The sequence below is a fragment of the Stegostoma tigrinum genome, chromosome 12, assembly GCF_030684315.1.
Source record: "Stegostoma tigrinum isolate sSteTig4 chromosome 12, sSteTig4.hap1, whole genome shotgun sequence".
Classification (NCBI taxonomy): Eukaryota; Metazoa; Chordata; class Chondrichthyes; order Orectolobiformes; family Stegostomatidae; genus Stegostoma; species Stegostoma tigrinum.
The window spans coordinates 32,217,269-32,242,996 of NC_081365.1; the positions used below are offsets into that span (position 1 = coordinate 32,217,269).

A 25,728-nucleotide genomic window follows, 5' to 3' on the forward strand; every position below is an offset into this window, starting at 1 on the left:
TTACTATTTAAGTGATCTATACTGTAAATAAAGTATAACTGTAACATGTATGACCCTGCATGACATTTCTATTCTTTAGTGCATGTTCTTAAAGTAATTATGTGAACCTTTTGATTATCTAGAATATCTGATCAACCGTCACACTCCTGGTCGCATAGGTGCCAGTTAATATAAAGTTTATTATTACTACATTTTCAAGAAATAAGTGATTAAAATATTTTCTCAAATTTTCCATACAATTCTGATACTCAAGAGGCTCCATTTAAGACAAAGCTGCCCACCTGACTAGCATTCCAATACCATTTCAAATATGGATGTATTTATACCATTACACATTTTTTCCTAATTGCACCTGCCATCTGGCAACTTCTACCAACTAGAAGGTCAAAGACAGCTGACACATGAGAACACCACCTCCGCCACATCACAAATTATCATGACCCGGCAATATATCAATGTTCTTTCTTGATCAGAGGGTCAAAATCATGGAGTTACTTTCCTATTTCCAGACAGACTGCATCAATTCAAGATGGAAGCTCTTCACTTCTCAAGAACAACTAGGGACAAGTAATAAATGCTGGTCTTGTTAGCAATATCCACATCTCATGACTAAACAGAAAGATTAGATGTGATACATCATGGTTCAACAGCATCTCCAGTGCCCTCTGGGAAAGTGTTAGCAACAATCAATCAGATCTGAGCACAACATTAGAGGTGATTGACAAATAACTTTTATGTCCAACGAACATGCAGTACAAACCTCCACTCCTAATTGCAATTTATCAATCAACTCATGGATATTAGATCTGGCAACATTGGTTGTACTTGAACATTTTGATTTGACGATGCTTGTTGAATGCTGATGGACTGGAACTTTTTTCATTACACGGTCAGCGCTTTGTTGTTTATATACATTATTGGCAGCAATGCTTTCGCCAAGCCTAAAAAGAATAAAAAGCTGCATGAATATAAAAGGTCTTCTCAATCTCTACTATATTCATGACAGCACACATTCTCATTTTGCTTTGGTAAAGGAACTTTACATTTTTATAACTGTTATGAAATTTCTATGAATTGTGACATACAAGTTCTAACACTCGAAATCTTACAACAATTTTAAACTTAAAATCAAAATTTACTCTGGAACAAAATAAATTCAGTGATGTTACTCAACTTGTAACAGCTTTAGCATTCTAAGATCATTTCTCAACGGCAATTAAGCACCCAAATCATTTATTTCAGTAAAATTAAACCACAAAATCATAAATCCCAAAGCTCTTCCCACACCCCAGCTTAGTTCAATAGATGGTACTGTGAATGATTTGAGGTAACAGTGGTACACTTGTGCTTCGAAGAAAACGGAATGGACTCACACTGCAGGATTCACATTAAACTCCCACTGGACTTTGCAATGCAGTTTGCACTTAATTACACATAAATTAAACTACTTGTGCATAATTTGTGCATTAAAAGATAAAGTAAAATTTTGTCCCTTTTAAGGCTTGCAAACTGCAACTATTCTCCACTTGATAAATGTCAGTGACCCAGAATATAATTTACTTTTCCCTCTCCACAGATGCTTTCTAATCTGAATATTTTGAGCACTCTGTTATAACTTCTAATATCCAGCGTCTAAAATATTGTTATGTCCTAGCTGTTATTGGCCTAAGTTGGGGTGTGTGCTCAAAGGGTTAGGAAACTGTGGGATGGAGAAGAACGTTAACTCAAAGTGCCACATCCAAAAATTATTGCACAAAGTAAAAACTTGTGGTGTATGGGGTAACATATTGACAAAGAAAGAAAGAAAACATTCCAGCTAACAGGACAGAAAGCATAATGGTTTCTTCAAGCTGGGAGGATATAATAACTGGTATAATACAGGCATCATTGCTGGGACCTTAATAGCTTACAACATACATGACTTCCAAGTTGGAGGTATAGTTGTCAAATTTGCTAATGACACAAAGATAGAATGACAGAGAAAATTCAGATGATGACATAATGATGTTGTTAAAAGTTTGAGGTAGATTTAAATGATCGGGTAAAATATGACAAATGTGGTAAGAGGAGATTTTTCATTGAGGCAGTAAATATAAAAACAAACAGTTAATCTCAATGTTGAGAGATTGTAGATGCAGGAGAATCTAGACACCCGATGTCTCAATGTTGAGAGATTGTAGATGCAGGAGAATCTAGACACCCGATGTCTCAATGTTGAGAGATTGTAGATGCAGGAGAATCTAGACACCCGGTGCATGACTTGAAAGAGACTGGCATGAAGACACAGTGAGTATTAATAAAGATAATGGAATATTATCATTTATTACAAAGAAATAAAATGAAGCAAGCTATACTGCACTTATGTAGGTATTAATGAGACCACTTCTGAAGCACAGTGTACAGCACCGGTTACCTTATTTAAGGAAGGATGTAACTGCATGGGAAACAGTTCTAAGAAGGTTTGTCGATTAATACATGGAATGGACAGGTTGTTCTGTAAGAACAGGCCAAATATGCGAGGCTTATCTCCACTAGAGTTTAGATGAGTTAGAAGTGAATTGATTGAACTGTATAGAAGCTTAAAAGGTCTTGACAGGATGAACTGGAAGGAACATTTTTTCCTTACAGAAGAATCTACAAGTAGGGATCACCGTTAAGGGGTTATCCATTTAAAACAGAGAGGAGACAAAAGTTTATCCGAAAAAGGTGGCATAAGCAAAGTCTTTGAATAAAGTCTTAAGGCAGAAGTGCATAGGTTCTTAGTAAGCGGGAGGGAAAGGTCATGAGGGGTAAGTGGGGATGTGAATTTGAAGTTATAGTCAGATCAGCCATGATCTAATAAGGAAAAAGGCGACCCAAGAAGGCGGAGAATAACCTACTCTTGTTCACCGTTTGCATGTCATCAGATGCCGTCATTAACAGCATCAAGAAAGGCTCCAGCTGCATCGCACATTCTTGTCAGCCATGTAAGCTTTGCACGGTCAGGAGGAGAAATCACAGAGAGGACAGATGAGAACCAACACATGTTGTATTTGGACTTGCAGAAGGCATTCATCAAAGTAACTTAAAATAACTCCATGAAGGCAAGTGTCCTGTCACCAAGTCATCCTTTATTTACACATACATAGTACATGACACTGACCAAGCTGGCTCAGAACCGGCTCCTTGAGTGAGCAGAAACCCTGACAGTCTGTTTATATCTGTGAGCCAGGATTAGACCAGGTTAACAGCCCCGATCACTCACTCTATGCTTACCACCTGGCTGACCTCATTCTAATCACTACATCTGTCCCGTTTAAGTCTTAGGACTCAGGCCCCTTCCTTATTCATTTGGTACTCCCAGGCCATTTTCACACGAGGTCTGGTTTCCTCTGACTCTGCCTCAGATAACTGTGCACGTTCCAGACTGTCACCCACCTCTTATGCTTGGAGCATCTTGCAAGAAAGTCATCTTATTCTTCAGGCAGCAACAGCATCGAGGCTGGACATCTGCCATGTCCAACTTGTCCTCAGAGATTTCTTCAACACTAGGTGGAGAGGAGAAAACTCACGGTTTCTGGATGTTCTGAGGGGCTGGGTATATTTTGGTCTAGTTCCATTTGCAAGTTTGTAGCTTTCATGTGGTCCACTTGCTTGTTCAGGACCGCCTCTCTTACCAAAACTTTGTATGTCACAGCACCTGGCCTTGCGCCAATCATGCTTCTCACCCAGGCAGGGCCATTCCATATGTCGACTCCAAACTTCCTCTCCTGAAGGAAACTGCCTTTCTTGTTTTGAGGAGTCTTGTGTCAGCAGTGGTTGTCATGACACCATTTCACCCACCCCTCGCAGGTCTGGAAGATCAGATTTAACCCAGTGGAGTCTTCTCCCCATTAGCAACACCCCTGGAGCTGTCTGGTGCATGAGGGATGGTCCTATAATCAAGCAAGAACCAGGGCAGTTTTGTACTGGGTGACACTGTAGGCTGTTTCCCTAAGCCTACCTTCAAAGTTTGGACTGCCCTTTCTGCTAGGCCATTGAATGATGGATGGCATGGAACTGTCCTTACAGGTTGAATACCATTTGAATTTAAGAAATACTCAATTCCCCGCTGGTAAATGGAGGCCCGTTGTCCGTGGCCAACAACTCTGGGAGATCATGTAATGCAAAAGATGCTCAGAACTTTTCAACCATTGTCCCCCTGTTTAACAAATGAATTCTATGCATGTTCAAATTCTTTGAATGGGCACCCATAACGACGAAAACGAGAATGCAGGAAAGGACCAGCATATTCGATGTAACCGTGTCCTGGGTTTACCCAGCCATTCCCACAAATGTGAGGGAGTTGCTGGTGGGAATTTTTGTCCTTGCTGGCACTCTGGGCACTGCCCTACCAAACCGGCTATGTCAGCATCCAATCCTGGTCACCAGAAATAATTTCCTGCCAAGATTTTCATCTTGGAAACCCCCAACAACACTGGTCGAGTTGAGTCAGTATCAGTAACAATATTAATGACTTGAAGGATAGAAATGAATGTACTTTAGTTAAATTGGCTGATGCCACAAAAATAGGTGGAAAGGCAGGTTGTCTGCGGATACGAACAGTTTTACAGAGAGACATTGATAGGTTAAGTAAGTAGGCAAATGGAGTACTGAGATACTATAAACTTGAGAACTTTACTAACTTCATGGAACGAAAGACTCAGCAATGACTCCGGAATAAACGTTTTCCAGAGATGAAAGGGACAAGAACAGACTGTTATAAAAGGTTTTTAAAAGCAATATGCTGATTAGCTATCTCTGGGAAGAAGGTGTCAAAGAGACATAAACAAGCTGGCTCCTGGGAGACAGGAGGTAAGGTTGCTTGATAACCTGCTGCCTCAGGACAAACGGGAAATTAAGACTGTCTAGAGAAGTAAAAGGGGTAAATTGTAGAACAGGCTGTTTCAAACAGACAGCCAACACTGAATGTAACAAGGATCAGGGGAGCTACCTCTGAAAAGAAGATAAACTACAGACTTCAGGACTCCAGAAGTGGAACCAACGTTGGACATTAAAAATTTTCTAAAGGATCAATAATGTCACATATGAAACATATGAAAATTGCATAAGTATTCAATACCGGAAGCACTTCTAAGAACAACACTGCACAAAGATTGAATCTAGGGCACTTCCAGGGACAGACACTGTTGGTTGAAATCGTGGCTAAATTTCACCAATCCTGTAATAGCCAAGTTGAGTTGTTAGGCTTAACTTGCTGGCCTGAAGGATCTTATTTTGTTTGCCACACGCATTAAAGTTGGGGAAAGAAAGGGGAACAAAGAACACATTATTTAAATAGAGAAAAACTGCACAAAACTGCAACACAAAGGGATTTGGGGATATTTCTGCACAAAACAGAATACTGCTAGCAACCAAAGACTAATGGAATGTTAGCTCTTATTGCAAAGGGGTTGGAGTATAACAGTTGTACTGCAAAGGTACAAGGTGCTAGCGAGAACACATCGAGTACTGTGAGAACTTTTGCTGCCCTCATTTAAGCAAAGATATTACTTTATTTGAGGCAGTTAACAGAAGGATCTCGAGGTGATCCCTGGTATAGACAAATTGCCTTATGAGCAAAGGCTACACGCGGTGGGACTCAACTCACTGGAGTTAAGAAAATGAGAGTTTATCTCATTGAAAAACATAGGATTTTTAAGGGGTTGACAGGCTTAATGCTGAGAGGATGCTCCCCTCATAGTATGGTCTAGGACCAGAGGGTATAGTCTCAGAATAAAGGGCTGCCAATTTAAGACTGAGATGAGGAGGAATTCCTTCTTTCAGAGCTAACAAAGTAGGGAGATGGATAAAAACAGCAGGCCAAGCAGCATCTTAGGAGCACAAAAGCTGACGTTTCGGGCCTAGACCCTTCCATCATTGCACAAAGGTTACTGAACAGACATTCAGTGAACTTTGATTTGCCAATGACCGTGCTCCCAATGCTGCTTGTTGATTACTTTATCCTAGCTTCCAGCAATGTTGCCTGACAATAAGTGTGAAGAATCAGAGGTCTCGCAAAAATCTACTTATGACCACAAACTTCAACTCGAGTCATGGTCAACAACAGACCCCTATATTCAGTACAGAAATTTAATATCTTGGAAGCATCCTCTCCAATAATACCATTAAGGATGATGAAATCCATCATCGCCTGGTAAACTCAAGCTCAGCATCCTTCAGGGCTTATTCAACACTATGGAAAGAGCACAAGTTGTCTCAGAACAAAGATCAAGGATCAAAGTTTACCAGGAAGTGGTTCATTATTTACTTAAGGGCAAGAGATTTTGAAAACCTGTTGACATCAAACAAAGCAAACAGAAGCACTCCACGTTCAACGTCTGAAATCTATTTGCAATCAGATGTCAGGAAAGAAAATCCCAACATTAAGCTTCTTGTAAAGTGTTCATTCATCAGTGCTCACTCTGGGCAAGCGAAGTCAATACCTAAATCTATCCCTCAAACAGATGACTTCATACACAATATTTGCAATCAGTTGTGAAAATTGACTTTTCGTAAGACTGAAATCATTATTTTACCCTTACTTTCTCAACACTTATTCTTCAGTGTCGGGAGAGTGCACCCCTTAGCTTTGTATGCCATTCCTGTGCCCTATATTTTAGCTGTAGTGATGTCTTGTAAAATGCAACTGAAGTCTACAGTGTATATTTTTATTAATTTGCATTGGCTATCAAACTGATGGTGCACGGTCATGGAGATCACACTACACAAACAACACTTGTAACACTTACATTATAGCAGGAAAATCAGGCAAAGGTGCTGCCTCAAACAGGATCTTTAATGCAAACTGTACTTGCTCTCTATTTTCGGATGTCAAAGCAAACGATAAAAATGAAGTAAGTCGTTGATCCTGCAAAAGTATTTTAAAAACTGCATAACCATAAAGTTCGTGCTTAGTTATTAAAATTTACAACTGTCTCTTTTTCCGCTTGAAAAGGCAAAAATAAGATGGCAAAGATTCAGGATTATGAAAACTATATATAACAAACAATTTACAAAGAATTTCTTTACAAAAGTGGGGTGGTCAACATGTACAAGAATAATCACAGCAGATGGCTCACGAGGAACCTGTTTAAGAGATTCAAAGTGAAATAGAAATAGATTAATGCTGGAAATAAATCACAGATCAAATTATTACAGCACAGGAGATGGTCATTCGGCCCATCGTGTCTGCACCTGCCTTCCAAATGAGAAATTAATCTATTGCCATTTCCTCACTGTTTCCTTGTGGCCCTCCATATTCTTGATTTTCAGATAACAAACTAAGGCCCTTTTCAATACTCTAATTTAAGACGCTTCTACCGATTTCAGGCAGTGAATTCCAGACCTTAATCAAATGTTACACAAAGTTTCCTCATGTTGCTTTTGTCAATTACTTTAAACTACTTTCAACCTTTTTACTCCAAGGGAAGAGTTTCTCTCTACAGACTCTACCAATATCCTCATGTCTTTGAAAAGTTCCTCTCAGCTTCTCCTCTCCAAGGAAAATAGTCACAATTTCTCCAATCCCTCTTTCGAATAAAAGTTCTTCACCTCTGGAATGAATCTTATGAATCTTTTCTGCACTGTCTTGAAAGTCTTCAGATCATTCCGAAGTACCCAAAGCCGGATACAATATTTTAGCTGAAGCCAAACTCTCACATTACTCAAGTTCAACATAATTTTCTTCCTCTTGTACGTACGCCTCATTGATAAAGCCTCACTTAAGTAATGATTTCTTAACACTCTTTTCAATCTGTGGTGTCGTCTTCAATGATTTACACATATAGAAAGGCGTCTCAGCTCCTGCACATCATTTAGAGTTGTAGCCTTCATTTTATATTATCTCTCCATGTTTTTCCTACCGAAATAAATCATATCACATTTCTCCACACTAAACTTCATTTGCCACTGCCTACAGTTCAATCTGTCCTTTTGAAGTTCTCCACTATCCTCCTCACAAATTTCATATAATCTGCTAAGTGTGACTAGTTCAGCAGGGACTAGGTCATTGATATGTATATATCAGGAGGAATCAAGTGTCTCAACACTGACACCTGGTGATCTTCACAACAAAAAATATCTCCCAGTCCAAAAACCTTGTTAAACTAATTAACAAAAGATCTCTCAGAAAGAAAGTGGTCAACTATCTGGCCTGATTTGAGGAATCTAAGGTTTCTTTTTATCTAAATATGTTGCTATGAAGTACAAATTAAAATTATTTGTGTCATGGCACTTTAGAAATAATATGAAGCCTAATAGAGAAAGCTGAGGGGGAAGGAGTATTCCTTGCAGGACCAACCTAAACACTCGGGTTTTTCCTATGATCTCCTACTATTCAATCCTCAAATCAGCTAATTACTCCCAACCCCAAAAGCCGTGTGGGTGCATCCAGTGGCCAGTTACTTCAACCTTGTATCCTTCATATGTTTGAATGCTTGCATCGCCAGCACCATACTGATTGAGTGAGAGAGACTTTTTTTTAAAAAGTAGAGGGAGAAATTAAACAACCTTCTGATTTTCCATTTCAATGTATGTTTTGGACACCACAAGTTGTCTGATTTACTCCATAGCAAGTGAGTCCTGACAACTTTGTAACCAGTTTACCTTGTAATTACTAAACATGCCAGAAAATATTAGGATTTATCCATTAAGGAATGAATTAATTATTGACAATGTGGTTAGTTTTATTTATTGTTAAACACCTTATTGGGACTGAAATTATGTTTGTCAGGTTTCTTTCTACAGTTGGAAATTAAAATTGAAAATAAACTCTTTTATTTTACTCTTTCATAATTTCACAATTCTTTTACTTTGATTACATGATTTCGCTTTGAATTAACTATTCAAGGGTTCAGACACAGTAAAGCCTTGAGAATCTTCAGTCTAATTCATTAAAGAGCCACGGTTGTACCTGCCCTGTTGCCTGTGTTCATGATTTTGGCATACAATTTCCAGAAGTTTTTTATCTCTATATTTCCCATTAAAACACTATTCCACTTGCTCTTACAAATACCATTTCTGCCTCCATAAATTCCCAGAGTCCACAGGTCCTCCAGCTACCTGGTTTCCAATATTTGGTAAGTCTATTCGGTACCTTTAAAGTTTTGGCAAAGATCTGTAGCTTGGGTTGGGGTGAGGTTGTTGACTTGCTCACTGAGCTGGTTCGCTTTCATTCAGACATTTCGTCAACATGCTAGGTGACATCATCAGCGCAGCCTCCAATGAAGCAATGTTATTCTCATCCGCTTGGAATTTATATTGTTTAGTCTGTTATGGTGAGTAGTGTCATTTCCGGTTTTGATCTGTATGGGTTTGTATACAGGGTCCAATTCTATATGTTTGTTGATTGCATTACGGGCAGGGAACCATGCTTCCTGTAATTCCGGTGCATGTCTATATTTGGCTTGGGCGACAATGGTTACCTTGTCCCAGTTAAATTGATGGCCTTCATTGTCTGAGTGTACCGATATTAAGGAGAGTCCGTCATGGCGTTTTGCTGCTGGCTGATGTTCATGTATTCCGATGGGGAGGCAAGTGCCTTGTGGTGTTATTGCTGCAGTATTAATCCAGAGACCCAGTTGGTGTTCTGGGGACCTGGGTTCAAATCCTGCCATGGCAGATGGTGCAATTTGAATTCAGTAAAATATCTGGAATTAAGAATCCATTGTTGATTGTTAGAAAAGCCCATCTGGCTCACTCATGTCCTTTAGGGAAGGAAACTGCCATCTTTACCTGGTCTGGTCTACATGTGACTCCAGACCCACAACAACGTCGTTGACTCTTAACTGCCCTCTGGGCAATTAGGGATTGGCAATAAATGCTGTCTAGCCAGTAACATCCTCATCCCATGAATGAATAGCGAAAAAATAAGGATAGTTTCCTACCTAACTGTCCGATGTAATGTTTGTGGCAGTTGTTTCATAGTATTTTGTGAACCATGTTGGTTCTGCATGTTGTGGGAATGGAGTTTTTAAATCCGTGAGAGTATTTGTCGTTGAGTGGCTGTGGGCTTGTGAAGTTGCATGGAAATTAGCCTCGGCCAATTCAGCCTCTCCCTATAGCTCAGACTCTCCAATCCTGGCAGCATCCTTGTAAATTTTTTTCTATACCCTTTCAATTTTAACATCCTTTTTATAGCAGCGAGACCAGAATTGAATGCAGTGTTCCAAAAGTGGCCTAGCCAATGTCCTGTACAGCTGTAACAAGACATCCCAACTCCTATACTCAATGCACTGACCAATGAAGGCAAGCATATCAAACGCTTTCTTAACTACCTTGTCTCCACCTTCAAGGAACTATGAAACTGCATTCCAAGGTCCCTTTGATTGATAACACTCCCTGGAACCCTATCAACTATACAAGCCCTGCCCGGATTTGCCTTACCAAAATGCAATAGCTCACATTTATATAAATTAACTCCATTTGCCACACCTTGGCCCATCTAATCAAGGTCTCATTGTACTCAGATAACCTTCTGCACTGTCCACTACATACCAATTTCAGTGTCATTTTCCAACTTACTAACCATTTCTCCTATATTCACATTCAAATCATTTATATGAATGACAAAAAAAAAACCCAGCACCGATCCTTGAGGCACATTCCTGGTCATCAGTATGCATTAGACCAGGCTAATCCTTAATTAGATTAGGCTAGAATCCCTACAGTGTGGAAACAGGCCCTTCGGCCCAACAAGTCCACACCGCCCGTTGGAGCATCCCACCCAGACCCATCCCCCTATAACCCACATACCCCTGAACACTACGGGCAATTTAGCACGGCCGATCCACCTAACCTGCACATCTTTGGACAGTGGGAGGAAACCGGAGCACCCGGAGGAAACCCACGCAGACACGGGGAGAATGTGCAAACTCCGCACAGACAGTTACCCCAGGCTGGAATCGAACCCGGGTCCCTGGGGCTGAGAGGCTGCAGTGCTAACCACTGAGCCAACGTGCCGCCCCAAATAGAGTGAAGATATTGATCGCAAAAGTAGAAATAAAAAAAATCTAACATTTCAGTCACAGTTTTACCTGCAAAATCTTATAAAAACTGGCTTCCATGTTTGGTACCAACTGCTTGAGTTTGTTCATAAGGCTAAGAGTCTTCAAGACAACATCTGCACCTATTTTACTGTCAAGGTACAGTAGGAGGAAGGAAACAAACACGTTTAGAAAAACTTCAGTTTCAAGCTAATTCTGAAGTTATGTAACTTGGCCATAGTTAACTTCAATACACCTTTCGAGTAAACATAAACAAAGGAGTATTCAGTGAAGTTTCATATGTATTGTCCTCTACCTCATAACAATAAACTTACTCTTTGGCAATTCACATCCCTATTATTTAAACATCTTTTTTTAAAAAAAAGCAGATAGCAAGATTAATTGCAACATTACCTTTCAGTTATCCAACAAATGCCATTTTTGAGAATGCAAACAATACAGGACATGAGGTGGCCATTCAGCCATCATTATTGTGCTGGTTCCTTGGTAGAGCAATTCAATTAATCCCATACCACTGGTTTCTCCATAGTCCTACAATGGCTTTTCAAATCAAGCATTAGCTAATTTTGAATTTGAAACTAACTACAGAATCAGGTTCTACCAGCTTTCCAAGCTGCTTCGTTCCAGCACAAAATGAAAGTCACTTTAAATCTGTCTCTTCTGGCTAACTACCCCTGTGCACTGGAAAACATTTTTCTGGAGGGCTTTCGACAAGGAACGCTAATATTTAGAATTGGGTAGTTCAACACTATTCATCACTGCTCAGGATGATTCCGCAGATTTATAAAACGCCACAGCAAGTGAAACAGGATGACAATAGGAAAGATAGAGCTGTAAAAGATTGTTTAAAATCTTCAATTAAATGGCTTTACCAAAAACTTTCAAGTCAATACAGTTAACTAACAAATCCTTCCATTTACAAATATAGCACTAATTCTACTTATACTTTTTCAATTTTTGATGCATGAATAGCATGTAGAAAATGGAAAATCCTTCCTTGTGCCATGTCAAACTTTTAGACGATTAAGAAATCTCACTTCAACCACTCCTACAAATTGCTCAATTAGTGCCAGTGAGTAAAAATATAAATGAATTAAAATGTCCTCATAGCCACCATTCGTAAGGAGAAATTATTTCTGGTTGTATTTAAAATGATTTACAAATATCTCTGTATTAAAGCATTCTACATTGTACATTAAAACAGTTATAGTATTTCATACTTTAACACATTGGTTGCGTTTTAGCATAGAATAAACTTTGCAAGACATTCCCACAACTTACCATAGCTCCACATCTGCAATATTGCTCCTGCAACCAATTTCCATTCTATTGTACGTGAATTGGTATTCCAGAATTGCAACAGAGTTTCTGGCTGTGAGTACCTTCGCAACCTGCAACTTCACTGTATCATCTCCACACAGCAGTAAAATGTAATTAAGGAAAAGGACAGCGTTTCGTTTTCGCTTTTCTCACTGCATGTTTTATATGCTCCAGTTGTAAAGTCTGTGACTGGTTCTCAAGTCATTTTGTTCTCCAGTCAGGCAAAAATACAAAATTGTAATGGCCCAAAAAAATCAATTCTTAATAAATCATCCACTTATATCTAAGATTTAGAATCAATAAATTAAGCTGTTATTCAACCTTAACAAACTTGATTATTTTCTATAAAGATGTTTTATGAGCACTTAGCTAAGTTCTGAAGTAACTGTTTCCAACACGCATAACTCAAGAGAATAATCAAGCTTAATTATAAAGGTAAGACACACAGCAGCACAACATGCCAACTGATACAAAAGATAAAAACTGGGAACATACTCAAGGTGTGCACTACAAATTATAACACAATTGATGGAACCTAAAAATCTATAAATTAAGTCTTTAATTTGTGACAATGATGTGCTTTTATGAGGTTTTTTTGTCCTGTGTTTTTGGAAGAGAGTTTTTAAGGTAGAGGTGCAGAGCAGTCTACTAAAACCATTCTACTAGAGTAAACAGTTTATGAGGCCTTAGAGTTTATTTTTACAAACGTTGGGAATTGAGGCAGCCTGAATGGGTGGGGTTAAGCTCTCTCAGAACCAGGCCTTTTCGTTTTTTTCAGCAGTTGTTGCTGGGGTCTCAGCAGGGTTGAAAGGCAGTGAATCTCTCCCAGCTGCTACACTGAGTTTTCTCTGGATGCTTTCCCGCCCGAGCTGCCAGAGTTGCATGTGAGACAACTCTGTTTGTTGAATTTGCCTTTTGCCAAGGATGTGTTTATGGGATATTACTTTGTTGGAAGAGTTACTATTTAGTAGTAAAATAATCTATTATTCTGTTAAGTTTTCCAGTAGAGTTGTTATCCCAAGTTGCTCCTTCTTTTGTAGTATTTTAACTGAAGTGTTTGAATCAGTTGTGTTTTGCTTAACATTGAGCAGTTTGACTAATCAATTGCATCTGGAACATAGCAGCTCACATTTACCTTTAAAATAAGAAAGAGTTAGGGTCTAGGCTACCTTCGTAGTATATTTTGAGGTGGTCTGGTCCAGAACACATGACTATATCCTTCAACTCGAAAGCAACAAATTAAACAACATTGTGTTTTAACACATACACATATGAACTCATTCAAATAAATAATCAAAGATCACATCTTTTCAGCCCTCAATCACAGTACAGAAGTTTATTTACTTGTAAAGAGGAAGTGAAAGAATGAATATTATCATTCATCAGGAATTGATGAAAATCTCAATGTTGAAATTCCTCAGACTGAAAACCATTCATAATGTACATTTAATCGATAAGGGAAAACTTCAATTACCAGAAATGAATAAAACAAAGTGAGAGTTTGTAATTTTAAAGACTGACACTTCATATTTAAGTGTTCACACTTCAGATAACTGCATTTTATCAAAAAGGATATCTACGAGAATGTCAAGAATTTTTGCAATTCTATCATAATATTTTTTTGTTAATGCGTCCTCCGGAGCATGATTCGGAGTCTGTAATTGCTCCATGATAACAGGGAAAAGCAGCTCCATAAATGGTGCAACTGTAGTCCAAAGCGTGCAATCCATCATTTCCTGGATAGTGTTACAGACAATAAGGCTTATTCACAGAATTAATCTAAGTTTGGGATAAATTTTCATAAACTGCTCATCATTCCAGAGTCATTCTGAAATATAAAGAAAGTCTGGTCACTTTCTCCACTTTCAACGCTCTAGTTGAACATATCCAAACACTACTTCACACCCAAGAATATGTGCAAAAAGGTCATGAACTTCTTTAACACCAAGACCAAAATCATGACATTTAATTGCACCTGCTGAAGTTTCCCTTTCCAGTCAAGTAACTTGATCAAAAAGTTAAAAAATTAAAAAAAAGCAAAGAGTGGGGTAAAAGCAACATGATGAGAAGAATTATAGTGATAAAAGATAGAATCAAATTGAAGTAATTAGTTTACTAGAGTAAATCTGCAGGGAAATCACTGAGTGGTGAAACTAGGGGACTTTAACTACCCAAATATTTATTAGGATACTGATTGACTAACAGGAAAAGTGGAGAAAGAATTCCAGAAAAATATTCAGGAGAATTTCCTTGATCAGTATGTTGGTGCACCAACGAAGGAGGGAGGCATTGCTAGATTTGGTGCTAAGGAATGAAGTAGGCCAAATGGAGCAAGTATCTTTAAACATTCTTTACTTGTTTGAGAAAATGTTCTCAATCTTCTGATCAATCTTTCACCTTCATAGAAATAAGAGTCTTTTCTTCGAAAAAGACACCATCCTTAACTAACAGTTCACTCTTCTCAGTCATTTTTATTGTAATATATCCTTACGTGGAATAATGAAATATCTACCATCCAACACAATGTATAATTTACTAGACATTACCCATTACAAGTATATTTTAAATAGCTCTTCCTTCACCTTTTAACTGTACATTTAGGTATATGCAAAGAACCTGTACCTCAAATAGCTCCTTCAGTAGAACTAGAGCCAGCGATGAACATCTCTCCACGTTCTCTAGTGGTTGACTTGACCAATGGATAAGAGTAACAATTGGTTCGGATGGTTTAACGTGTGATGTGAGGCTTGCTACTGTAATTCTTTGCTCAGAAGAGGTTTCAAACATTGCATGACACAATATTCGCTTAAGGCTGCTCACTGAACAGAAGGCAAGTAGCAATTCAAGAATCTGAGGGAGAGAAAATTGGCAAGAGCTTATACATTTTTATAAGATAAGGTTTAAAGGTTCAACAAGGTATTGAATTATTATAGCACCAATTTAAATATAGACCCCATTTCTCTGACTTCATCAGTGCACTCTTGGATGCATATCTCTGAACACCAAATGGTCTCTGGCTGCATTGTATTACAGGCATGCTTCATGCTTTAAAATTAATTGCCTATCATAGAAAAGGCCCATGTTGTCCACACTACATAACAGACTGTGGGACTGCATCTTATTGAAATATCAAATAGGATCTAATTAAAAACAAAATTAATTGTGAAAATTCTGAATACAGAAAGAGAAAAAGACAAAATTTAAATGAAGTTTATTGTGTGTATAAACTCTGCATGTGGCATGTTTTTATAGGTAAAGTTATTTACTTTGAATCAAAGAAAGACATCAGAATAACACTGATGAGCGACCAATATTTCTCTTTTAACTTGCACCTTTGGTCCAATCCCATCTGGAGAACAGGATATAAAGCATTAAGTTATAATCAGAATTGGGTAATTTGGTGTGAAATCCTAGAGTATTATCTTAGTAATGGGTTGTGGAAATCTGGAACTTGCCCCCAAATGAAGATGTTGATTCATATAAAATTTTCAAAATTAAATTTGCCAGATATCATCAAAAAATTCTACTCCCAATGGTCCATTTCTATATTCCAACCGGGCACTTGGCAGTAACAATCACTAGGGTGATTTTCTGGGAGTGAGTCAGTCTCCCAATTGGTCACTTCTTTGACAGTCACATGGATGGATTCCTTTTGTTACTGATCTTCACAGTAGCTGCACTGTCAGAGGGGGCCACAAGGGAATCTCCAGCTAAACGGAAGTATCCTCTGAAAAGATATTTGCTTTAGAAAATTAAAATGTGGCCACAAAGCAAGTCCAACCCCATGGAAGACCACCCCGTTTACAGAACAGCCTGCAACCACATCTGTTCAATTAATTAACTAAAATAAGAAAATGAAAGTTAGTCTCAGTAATGACGACCATGACACTACTACAGATTATTGTAAATACTCACTGCCTCATTAATATCCTGTATGCAAAGAAATCTACTACTATCTTAACGCCAGCTGATTTGCTTGTGACTCCAGAACCACTGTAATGTGGCTGACTCTTAATTGCCCTTGGAAATAGCTCACTACACCAATTACTTCAACTGCAATTAGGGATAGGCCACAAGAGCTGGTCTTGCCAACAATGTCAGCAACCCATTCAAGAATAAAGAAGAAGGGTATCCACAGAAATAAATTTAAACAGACATTCTGCATTGCAGAATTGAGGGCATTTGTGAAAACACCATGTTAGAAACATCTTAAATTTACATTAACAATTACTTGTGTTCCCATATCTTATGGCCTTATATCCCTTGCACTCCTTAAAAAAATAGAAAGACACTTGAAAACACTGTATTGGTCATACAAAAAAGGAGGCAAAATAGAGCAAGTAAAAGAGATAAGAATTTTTCAACAGGTTTTTGGAAGCAGGGAAACAATGGCAAATGGGTGAAATCTAAAGCAAATGAATGCAAAAGATTAAGCTATAATGATTAGTATAATTGTACAGTGACAAGCAGTATCACAGTCGTGCTGTAACATTTTTTTCATACACAACAAGATGTCCCAAAGCATACATTAAGGGGATAGTGGTCACTAAGGATGTGGGATGTGTAAAATGGGGTGAAGGCAAAAGGAAAAGTCCAATAGAAGAGCAAGTGCCTTAGAACAGATTTTCTGGAAGCCATGAAACAGGTAGAAAGGCAGGATGATTCATATAGTGGAAAGGGCAGGTGTGCTGTGGTTAAATGAGTAGCCAATGGTAGTGCAAAGGAAACCAAAGATACAGTATAGCCTCGCTTCAAAGAATTAAAAGATTGCCAAAGTAGAATGGGAAGGGTTCGGTATTTGAAAGAGAAAAATCAGGACTTTCAAGTCAAATTAGAGGAGCATAGAAAGCCATTAAAACTTCGAAAAAATGAAGGCAACAAAATTGCAAATAAGGACTCAGCCTGTTGCATTCTGAACAAGATGCATGCAGTGCGGTTGTGTTAGAGAAACTGAACTGAGATGGAATACCTTCAGCTCTGCAAAAACACTAACTGTATAGTGAAAACAAGAACACAGAATTAGGAAAATAATTGTATACATTTCCTTCGAGCCAGGACATAAAAAACTTTTAAGATTTAAGCAATTATGTAGATACTGAAATAACATTTTCATATTCATTCACATGATCTAGGCGTCACTGGCCAGACCAGTATTTATTACCCATCCCTAATTGCCTAGAGGACAGTTACATTTCAACCACATTGTTGAGGGTCTGGAGTCAGACGTAGGCCAGACCAGGGAAGGATGGCAGTTTCCTTCCTTAAAGGCCACTAGTGAACCAGGTAGATTTTTCCAACAATCGGCAATATTTTCAGTCATCATTAGACTCCTAATTCCAGATATTTGTTGATTTCAAGTTTCACCATCTGCCATAACAGGATTTGAACCAGTGTCCTCAGGACATTACCAAATCACTGGATTGACAGTTTAGCAGTAATGCTGCTAAGCCATCGCGTCCCCATAATCATATATATTATTTAAAATATATAATTCCAAGCAAATATACTAGATGCATTCTCTGAACAAGAATAATGAATCCCAAATTTAAAAATGTTTTCCTATATAAAAATTAAAACATTTATTCTTATGTCTGTGACACATCAAGAATTAAACAGCTCATACCTTGGCTGCTGAATCAGAATCCTTACCACGCAAAAGACCTAGTACTTGACACAAGCATGATTTAAAATGCTCATACCTAAAAAGGTGAGAGAAAAGAACTTTTACATGGTAAAAAAGAAAATGGTTTTGTCCTTCATCAGTTAAGCTCGTGGCTGGTGAAACAATTACACAAAGAAAACTGTCAGCAGTTATCTGGAGTCCAACAGGACAAAATTCATTCCTTTATCAGTCGAACTATTCTTCTCTCTCTTTCGGCTCTATCACTACCCATCATTTACTCCTTAATCACCAGCCAGCCACAACCCACCCCCCAACCCCACCTCACTCCCCAAACGTTCTGCATGTAAACCAGCATTTTCCTAGCTGAGGAAGGGTCACTCGACTTCTCGACTCGATTTATCTCCCACATGCTGCCAGAGTTGCTGAGCTTTTCCAAAAATTTCTGTTTTTATTTATGGTATTATCACTGTGGTAGAATTTGCATTCAATAAAAATCTGGCATTAAGAGTCTAATGATGAGCATAAATCCACAGTCAACCGTCAGAAAAACCCATCTGGTACACTAAAGTCCTTTAGGGAAGGAAACCGCCATCTTTACATGGTTTGGCCTACATGTGACTCCAGACCTACAGCAATGTGGTTGTGTTTTAACTGCCCTCTGGGCAACGAATGCTGGCCTAGCCAGTAAAGCCCAACTCTCATTACTGAATAAAAAAATTCAATCAAAAATCTGAGATTCAGAGATTAGATCATTGTGCTAAAGTTATTGAAGTTGCTTAATTGTTTTATTATAAATCAGACAAATCTCGTCTTCTGATAAATTTCCATAATTGTAGTTAAATACAACGAACGAACTTTTATTTATATAACTTTTCCACATTCTGAGGCCATCAGTCAATTAATTACTTTAGGAACAAATTTATATAAACAAAGTGAGAAATGACCAATGAAGTTATTTTGGAAGGATGAACATTGGTGGCAACAGTAAGCAAGCTTGCTTCATAGTAAGAATCTTTTAAATTCACCTAAAAATAGCTGACAGAGCCTCTTAATACACAATATACAAAATATCACAGCTCACAAAGCACTACTCTATCGGTTATGCATGGGATATTATCTTGGAACATGTCTTCAATTCTGGAGTGAGATTCAATTTTAAGTTGATTGCAAGGGAAAAGGTAGACATCACAGGAATTTAATTTGACAATTGCTGAAAGCCTAAAAAAACTGAAAAGTCCAACAGTACACTCTTCAGACTTTCCTTTTTTCACAATTGTTCTGAAGGTCTTTAAAAAAGTAATGTATATCAAATAACTAACAATAAAAGTGTCTAATTTATGGCTGAAAGATTAGATACATAGCTAACGATTCAAAAAAATGTGTGGACCTACACTATTGTTATGTGGCATTGGGTGCTTGCTGATTAGATGTCTACAGGTGCAATTTTCATATAATGCCAGCAAAGACACACTACCTTTGGAGGAAATCTGCAATCTTGGGATTCTTGAGGAGATCCATCAAAAGATCTACAGTATACTTTCTAGTTAACGTTCCATCTCCATTCACCAGAATATTAAATATAAGCTGAAATGTTTGGTGGATATTCTTGGCATGAAACAGCTGCATTTTCAAAAAAAAATAAACAGAATAAGTGGATATGCTGATGCTTCATTCTATTAACCAACGTACCTACAATAATTAAAATAGATTACTCTGCTTCTTAACATGTAACAGTTCCCTAAAAGCACTCTAGGACACTTTATTCCTGATAGTCAGAAGGCACACATGGAATTTCTATGTGGTATTTTATGCACTGCCTACACACCCATTAACTACACGTTCATGACACACAAACATCCAACAATACCTTTAAGTGCCACTGGGTCTTGATTTCTGATTAAAATTGTTCACTCACTACTGCTCCATCAGGCCCCCACCAATTTTAGTCTCCTTCTTGGCCACTTTTTCAAGCTGAAACCATACTACTTGTAATTTCAATGATACATAAAACCTGCAGCTGTGCCTATGGTCCACCTTCTCAATACATGCCTGTTGCCAAGTCCATTGGTGGTGAAACCATAACCCACGTTTCTGATTCCTCCAGCCAAATGCTTTCCTGGTTGATGTCCTATTTTCTACACTCGGTAAAACAAAGTTCACCTAAAACTCTGTTGCTGATATCCTAAATCATTAACCCTCTTGTCGTAGTACTGTGATAACTTTCAGCCCACCAACAGCAGGATTTTTAAATTCGGATTTCTTTCAAATCTCTCCATGCTCTTGCCTCTTCCATATCTCTAATATCCACCAGCCGTACAATGCTCTTGGAGCTCTGCTCCTACAACTGTAGTGCACGCTGACTCCAACCTACTCCAACACGAGCAGTCCTGCCTTCAGCCATCTAAGCCTTAGACTTCGGAATTATTTCCTTAAGATTATTGGCCTCTTTCTTCTATTTTAAACCATATATTCTAAAAGCCTTAAAATTTCAGGTTTTTTTCCTTTACAATTTTCTTTCAATTACTTTCTTGTGAAGTATCATGGAAGATTTTGCTGCCTTAAAGCACCAAACAACGAACACTTGCATCTTCCTCATGTTATTTTTGTCACTATACTTGCAAGCTTATGCAATGTAAGCTGTATGGCAGGTGGGTGTTTATGTTTCTATGATGGGTTTAATAAATTTAATAATTTCTATTTCTGCAGCCATGATGATTTCATTTAAAATACAGTATAAGAGGGGGTCTTCCTGGAAAATAACAGGATATTCTTTTCATTGGGTGAGTTTTCCGAGTGAACAGATTACACAGTTGTGCATCAGTTTTCAGACAGAAGGATCCAGAATTAGCATTTTTTTTTGGTTTGGAGAAATATCCATTGCATGAAGAAAGCCCTTTAGTTGTGGATTTGCTAAAACTGAATGTGTAAGACAATTTATCCTGAAGAAGGGAGGCAGCTTAGACAGTTTAAAACTAAAATGGTTACCTTGATGGAAATTGTTAAGTTGGAAAATTCCTGGCCAAAAATGGTTGCTTTTAACCCTGAAGAGGTCACATGAAGCTGAAAAAGTCTAAGCTCAGTTGTATGAAGACTCAAAGAAGAGGCTATGAGGTTCTTAAGCATACAAATAGTAAGAATTTAGAGGAATGTGCTGGCAAATGCAATTAAGTCAGAATGGAATATCTGGTCAGCTCGAACAAGTTGGACCAAATTGTCTGTTTCCGTGCTGTATGACTGTGGTCACTGAAACATGTTAAATTAAGCACTATAGATTCGATAGACAGGGGAATTCTCTCTGGTGAGAAGTGCAATTGACATTTGTATCTATTGACTTTTCAAGCAAAAGGTTGAGAGAGAAAAATAAAGGGAAACCTTATTGATACAAGGAATTTTAGGGGGTAGATACAGAAGTTGTTTCCCCTCGTGGGAGAAGCTAGGATCAGAGGACATAATCCCAGAGGACATTTTCTTTTCTCTCAGAGTAATTAATCTGTAGAATCTTTACTGCAGAAGGCTGTCCAGGCTGAGTCATCAAGTATTTTCAAGGCTGAGATAGAGTGATTTCTAAGCATTAAAGGAATCAATGGTTATGAGGATATGGCAGGAAAGTCGAGTATTATCAGATCAGCTATGATCTTATTGGATGGCCTAGTCCTATGTCTTATGGTTTTAAAAGATGAAAACATGCTTAAGAAAATAGATAGTAGTGTAATATTACTCAATAATTGTCTCATAAAATGCTTGACAGTGAAATGTATCACAACATATACTTTTATTCAAGGGTAAAGAACAAGTTCAATGAATCATATTTCAGGCCTTACCTTTTCTCCGACTTCTTCATTGAGGGTTAGGCTTGCCAATACAGAAAGTGCAAAAACCACCACCGTCAAACTACTATGAGCTAAGAATTTAATAAGAGACCGATAAAATCCTTTTAAGTGGTTCTGCGGAAATAACACAAAAGTGGAGAACATTCAAACGAATATTTAACCAATTGCTCCCTAAATACTTTACAATTTATTATTCAAGTGCTTAAATTTTATATTGCTCGTTTAAATTACATTAATTGACACTGACCTGTGCAGAAACAAACCTCACATTTAATCGTAGTTGATTCAAATCTATCACTAAATTGGTCCTGTAAAATGCGCTATTAAGAAATGGTTTCAGGAACAGATCTAGTTCATGACTAACTAACACAAATCCCTTACCATCTTGTTTCAAACAAAAAAATCAAACACATGGACAAATACCCAGGTGAATGAAACCTGTGACTTAGGAATCAAACATCCCCTCACAACTATTAAGAATCACAGAATTATTACAGCATGAGAAAGGATATTCGGACCATTGTTGTCTGCACCACTCACAAAATTAGCATTTCATTCAGTGCCCTGTAACCTTGCACATTTTTGTTTCCAGATAAGAATCTTGTTCCCTTCCAAACGTTTCAACTGAACCTGCCTCTAACAGTCCCAGGCAGTTATTTAATGAAACAACTGAGCATTGCATCACACAGTATGTATAGTACTCAGGTTTTGATTTGATGCTTCAATAAGGGGAAGATGCAGGCATAAAGTGATGTCACTGGACAAGTAATCCAGATGCACAGGTTAATACTCTAAATCCTCTCAGGACATCGATTTAAATCCCACCATGGCAGCTGGATGGAATTTAAATTCAATTAATAGATCTGCACTACCCTCCTGCTGCTGCCTCCAGTCAGACAAGTTGGCCACTGGTTATACTGTTTCTCATTCGAAGTCCAATCAAAGGCAGCTAAAACACCATCCATCCTGATGAGATAGATCAAAGCTTCAAAGTGTAGCCAGCAAGACAAAATTGCCATACAAGGAGAGCTGTGCAACGATGGTAAGGTAAATGGACTAGTATTCTAAAGGCCTAGGCTAACGATCTGGTTCAAATGCCACCACATCAGCTGGTGGAATTTAAATCCAACTAAATCTGGAATTAACAGTTAACAACTATTATAAAACCCCATGTTGTTCAGTGAAGGTCATTTGCAATTCTTACCCAGTCTGAGCTACAGGTGACTCTAAACCCATAGCAACTTGGTTGAATCTTCACTGTCAGGCAAGCCACTCTGTTCAAGGACTAGAAATGGGTAATTAATTCCTTGCCTGATACATCCACCTCTCACAAGAAAGTTATTTTGCTATTCAAAAGTTCTCTCAACTCTTTCATTTAAATTGTTCAATTCACCAGGACAATTTTATCTCTGAGCAGACCAGAAGTTGGAACTTACTCCAATTATTTTAGTTTAGTACCCAGGCACTCTCTCGAGCAACTTTCCAAAAACTGGTGATCACCAAAAAGGAGTATTTTATTCAATTTGATCTACTCTCATTTTGAGCAGGCTCTGCTTACATAGGGGAGGAATGAATAAGTTATCAAATCCAATGCAATTACTAGCAACATTACATTAATCTAAAGGGTTATGCAAACATATTGGTTTGTTTTTCTGTATCTTTGTGAAAGTGCTTAAATTTGGACTTAACACTTTCTCTGAAAACTTTCTAACAGGTTCAAAATCCCCATCTCGAGGCTGCTTGATTTGACACATTAGATTAAAAGGAAAAAAATAAAGTTCTCACCAAAGATTTTACATGGGCTTGAACAGACCGGTTGTGACGACACAGGTTTGCCATCAGTCCAAGACATGGTATAGTTAGCTGATCTTCTGGGGCTTGGCTACATAAAAAGGGGAATTGACATTAAATTAGCTCATCTGGAATTATCATATTTAAGATAACTTGCCTTAAAATGACAGCTTGCTATCAACTACAACATACTTAATACCCAGCTTTCAATTAAGCTTGGATTGGGTCATTCTCCTACCAAATATCCAACAAAATAGAGCTGATTCACACTTGGCTATGTAGCATCTGGTCTGCTTAAGTGTACAAGTTTTAAACAGAACTCTGATAACCTTAGGTAAACAGAATTGAATTTTAGTTCTTCAGATGGAGGGGCAGAAGCAAGTCATTCAGCCCATCGAGTCTGCTCCTCCATTCAATAAGTCATGGTTTATCTGACAGTCAGCTTCCCTCTCCTTTACCCACACAACTCAATTCCCTTGCTAAAAATTAGACTCTCTCAGCCCTGAACATTCTTAATACCTCAGCCTCAATAGCCTTCTGCAGTAAAGAATTCCTCAGATTCATTACCCTCAGAGAAGAAATTCCTCCTTCTCTCTTAAAACTGCAATCCCTTATTCTGAGAGATTATGACCTATTCCTAGATTCTCCCACAAAGGAAAACAAATCTCTTTGCATCTATCCTGTCCTCCATGAATCTTCTGTGTTTCATGAGATTGCCAATCATTCTCCTAAATTCTAGTGCACACATGTCCAACCTGCTCAATCTCTTCTAATAGAATCCATCTACACGTAGTACTAGCCTAATGAACTTTCTGTTGACTGACCCCAATGTCCATAAGATCATGCAGTATAAGAACAGCATTATGCCATTTGGCCCACTGAATGGCTGATCAGACTCAATCATGGCTGGTATGTTTATCAGCCCCATTCTCTTGCCTTCTCCCCATAACCTTGATGCCCTTACTAATCAAGAACACATCTCATTCAATGATTTGGCTTCTACAGCCTTCTGTGGAAATGTGTTCCACAGATTCACCACCTTCTGGTTGAAGAAATTCATCCTCATCTCAACTCTAACAGGCCACCCCTTCAGTCTGAGGCTGTGACCTCAGGTTCTAATTTCACCTAGTAGTAGAAACATATTCTCCACTTTCATTCTATCCAGGCCTCTCAGTATTATGCAAGTTTCCACGAGATTCCCCCAACGTATCTGTTTCTCCACCTATCATTTTGTCATTTGCAAACTTAGGTACAGTGACAACAGTTCCTTCATCCAGCTTACCTTCATATTTCATCTTCTCCCTGTTTACTGCTTATTTTTTGGTAGTTGTCTACCAGTTTTTAAAGGCTTTCTGTTTATCTTCACCATCAGTAAACTTTTCTTTACAAATGGGGCCCAAAACTGTATCCCTGCTCTGGTTTGACTACTGTTTTGTGCAGTTTAAGCAAAACCTCCCTACTTTTATATTATCCCTTTGAAATAAAGACCAATATTCCATTAGCCTTCCCTATTACCTACTGAACACGGATACTAGCGTTTTTGAGATTCAGGCACAAGGACTCCCAAATCGCTGTCTTCCTCAATTTACATAATATTCCACTCTAATTTTCCTGTCAAAGTGCATAACCATTCATTTTCTGTCATGGTATTCCATCTGTAAAGTTTTTGCCCACTCACTTAGCCTGTCTGCATCCTTCAGCTGACATTGCATCATCCTTACCACTTGCCCATCATATCTATTTTTGCTTCACCTGCAAACTCAAACATTTACTTTCCTCATTCAAGTCATTTATAATAATTGTCACCCCAACACTGATCCTTTGGCACTAGTCGCAGGCTGCCATCCTGAAAATGTCCTTTTCCCAATTCTCTATCTTCTCTTTGTAGCCAATTCGCTATCCCTGACTTTAAAATGAATTCCAATGTAATGGGTTCTTATCTTGTTAAGAAGCCTAATGTATGCCTACTTTTAAACAGGCTAACACTTTTAAAAACTATTGAGAAATATCTCCACTTAAAATCTTCAAACAATTGATAGCATAATAATTTGGTTGCATACGACTACTTGTTGAAAACAATGAAATTAGATATATTAGATTTTGTGTGTACAATTCCCGTGAATAATGTACAGAAGAGAAT

At 38.1% G+C, this 25,728-nt stretch overlaps 1 protein-coding gene across 1 annotated transcript in view; it reads right to left on the minus strand.

The window, feature by feature from the left end:
- cip2a (cellular inhibitor of PP2A) overlaps positions 1 to 25,728 on the minus strand; it is a 50,292-nt gene that overhangs the window by 15,019 nt on the left and 9,545 nt on the right. Inside the window, exons 6-15 of the mRNA XM_048541269.2 lie at positions 23,583 to 23,679; positions 21,789 to 21,911; positions 19,442 to 19,587; positions 17,968 to 18,043; positions 14,967 to 15,194; positions 13,921 to 14,080; positions 12,306 to 12,447; positions 11,055 to 11,154; positions 6,771 to 6,889; positions 761 to 941 (exon numbers count right to left, since the gene is read on the minus strand). Of these exons, the coding sequence (XP_048397226.1) occupies positions 761 to 941; positions 6,771 to 6,889; positions 11,055 to 11,154; positions 12,306 to 12,447; positions 13,921 to 14,080; positions 14,967 to 15,194; positions 17,968 to 18,043; positions 19,442 to 19,587; positions 21,789 to 21,911; positions 23,583 to 23,679 (1,372 nt within the window). The remainder of the gene's footprint in view (positions 1 to 760; positions 942 to 6,770; positions 6,890 to 11,054; positions 11,155 to 12,305; positions 12,448 to 13,920; positions 14,081 to 14,966; positions 15,195 to 17,967; positions 18,044 to 19,441; positions 19,588 to 21,788; positions 21,912 to 23,582; positions 23,680 to 25,728) is intronic.